General features: G+C 51.4%; 2 protein-coding genes across 15 annotated transcripts in view; one reads left to right on the top strand and one right to left on the bottom strand.

The window, feature by feature from the left end:
- The window catches only part of TSACC (TSSK6 activating co-chaperone), an 11,039-nt gene extending 9,288 nt beyond the window's left edge, over positions 1 to 1,751 (bottom strand). For 4 of the 11 annotated variants that reach the window (XM_011928407.1, XM_011928414.1, XM_011928409.1 and 1 more), the window contains exon 1: positions 467 to 632. Coding sequence is in view for 1 of the 11 variants with exons in the window: in XM_011928406.1 (XP_011783796.1) it covers positions 302 to 332 (31 nt within the window). In the remaining 10 variants the exon portion in view is untranslated. Of the gene's footprint in view, positions 1 to 146; positions 171 to 207; positions 633 to 1,514 lie in introns of those variants that run through there. The other 7 variants (XM_011928410.1, XM_011928415.1, XM_011928411.1 and 4 more) reach the window with 4 other exon arrangements.
- CCT3 (chaperonin containing TCP1, subunit 3 (gamma)) overlaps positions 609 to 2,305 on the top strand; it is a 33,148-nt gene continuing 31,451 nt past the window's right edge. Inside the window, exons 1-2 of one of the 4 annotated variants that reach the window (XM_011928420.1) lie at positions 825 to 918; positions 1,825 to 1,982. Coding sequence is in view for 2 of the 4 variants with exons in the window: in XM_011928418.1 (XP_011783808.1) it covers positions 888 to 918 (31 nt within the window). In the remaining 2 variants the exon portion in view is untranslated. Of the gene's footprint in view, positions 919 to 1,824; positions 1,983 to 2,305 lie in introns of all 4 variants that reach the window. The other 3 variants (XM_011928418.1, XM_011928419.1, XM_011928421.1) reach the window with 3 other exon arrangements.

The raw sequence follows: 2,305 nt of genomic DNA, 5'->3' as shown, positions 1-2,305 counted from the left end.
CGCTGGTCTCGAACTCCTGACCTCAGGTGATCCACCCGCCTCGGCCTCCCAAAGTGCTGGGATTACAGGCGTGAGCCACAGCGCCCGGCGGAAATACTTGGGAAAATATTTTAGATAGGATAACTTAAGGAAACGCAAGCCATCACCCTCCGGTACTGCTCATAGCCTCACTGAAAGCATTTCCTAAGAAGGGAAAAGTCCACACACAGCCATTAGTCCAGATGTGATAAACCACAACTCCCAGTGTGCCCGGAAAAAGGCTGCCCAGTACGACACTGTAAGACTACAACTCCCACTTCACCCAGGGCCAAGTCGGCCGGGTCTTCCCCCATCTGCTGGCGGGAGTCCCGCCTCTCTAGTCCACCTATTGCTAAGGCTAGAACAAAACAGTGGAAACTGTCAAGCCTTTCTTAGCCTTCACAGTCGGATAGGAGCCGAGTCGCAACACACAGTTTAACGACCTCACCTGCGGTGTTAACCGAAAGCCGCAACCCCAGCACCCAACGCTAGAGTTGACACACATGCGTAGTGGTGTGCCGGCCAACTGCCAGAGCCTTGGCGCCTGCGCCGACGTTCGCGCCGCACGCGGCCGGGAGCGGCCACCCTATTGCGCAAGCGCCTGTGCCCTCCCAGTGCCTTCATCGTGCTCTCTCTGCCTAACTTGTCTGGTCGTTCTTGCGTAGGGGGCGGGACTCAGGATGTCAATTGGTCTGTTTTTGTGCCGATCAATGAGATGGGTGCGGTGATTGGTGACTACCTTGAGAGTAGCGGGTTAAGGTGTAAGCCCTGAGGAGGCAGCGTTTTCTGGGATTCTGTCTGGTTCTCTCTCTCCAGAAGGTTCTGCCGGTTCCCCCAGCTCTGGGTACCCGGCTCTGCATCGCGCCGCCATGATGGGCCATCGTCCCGTACTCGTGCTCAGTGAGTTCTGGGGATGCCAGGAAAGGGACCCCCTTTTCACCCTTCTCTGTCCATGGTTTTCTGTGTTGCCTCAGCTCCGTCCCGCCCTGACCCGGCCCCTGAGCCTTCCAGTCATCATCTTCATTTTGGAAGCCCGGTGTCCCGCTTTCCTTTCTTCCCTTAACCTGTTCGCTTCTCTTCACAAGCTCAAACTGATCTTTTTCTCTCCGAGCCTCTTTTCTTGGCGTGTGCCCGTCTTGGGAAGCTCTTTCCCACTCCGCGTTCTGTCCCTCAGTCCCCACGCTTCCCCCGCCGCTGCACCCTTTCTGGCCTGATTGTCGCTGAATAGCTGCATGAATAATGTTTTTTGTTTTTCAGTTAGGTCTAGCTTTATATCCTTGGCCCATCCCTTAGTAGCGGTCATTTAAATGTTTCAATCTGTATTACGGAGTTAATAGTATTTCCTAGTAGAATTGTGAGAATTAAATGAGATAAGTGGGCAGACTGCTTGAAGAGGGTCTGGTGAATAGGTAATATCCTTGGTCACTTTACATTACATTTATTTTCAGTAAAAGTCGCTTGAACAGCAACCCTGTTCCTGAAGTAACCGTACTTGCTTCACTGATCATAGATGTAATCGTTCCCTCCGTGTCCCCGGCGTTGTAATCTTTCTCACTCACCAGTTGGGTTTTCCCAGATTTCTCGACTGGTCACCTTTTCCCTTTGGAAGATCCCTTATTTTTTTTTCTTTCTATTTTTTGAGGCAGAGTCTCGCTCTGTCACCCAGGCTGGGGTGCAGTGGCGCGATCTCTGTTCACTGCATCCTCTGTCTCCCAGGTTCAAGCATTTCTCCTGCCTCAGCCTCCCGAGTAGCTGCGATCACAGGCGCGCACCACCACGCCAGACTAATTTTTGTGTTTTTGGTAGAACTGGAGTTTCACCATGTTGGCCAGGCCGGTCTCCAACTCCTGAGCTCAGGTGATCCGCCCACCTCAGCCTCCCAAAGTGCTGGGATTACAGGCGTGAGCCACCTCGCCTGGTCCCTTATTTTTTCTAATGAGCACCACCTCCCTTGTCTTCCTTTGGTATGTTTCCATTCTGTGTGTAACTTCTGTACCTCATCTGCAGAGCCTGACTGGCCATCTCCCCTCCCTTACCGTCTTCTGTATACTGAATGCCTTTCAGAGTTTTTATTCATTATCTCTGTACCTGGGAAATAACTTTTAAGGAAAAAAATAAAATAAAACTTAACGCTATTTTGAAAAAAAAAAAAAGAGGTTGGGTGCAGTGGCTCACGCCTGTAATCCCAGCACTTTCGGAGGCCGAGGCGGGCGTCTCATGAGGTCAGGAGATTGAGACCATCTTGGCTAACTCAGTGAAACCCCGTCTCTACTAAAAATACAAAAAA

The sequence above is a fragment of the Colobus angolensis genome, unplaced genomic scaffold, assembly GCF_000951035.1.
Source record: "Colobus angolensis palliatus isolate OR3802 unplaced genomic scaffold, Cang.pa_1.0 Scaffold77, whole genome shotgun sequence".
In the NCBI taxonomy this organism is placed as follows: domain Eukaryota; kingdom Metazoa; phylum Chordata; class Mammalia; order Primates; family Cercopithecidae; genus Colobus; species Colobus angolensis.
The sequence above is the reverse complement of the archived record's forward strand: the minus strand, read 5'-3'. Positions and strand labels throughout refer to the sequence as shown.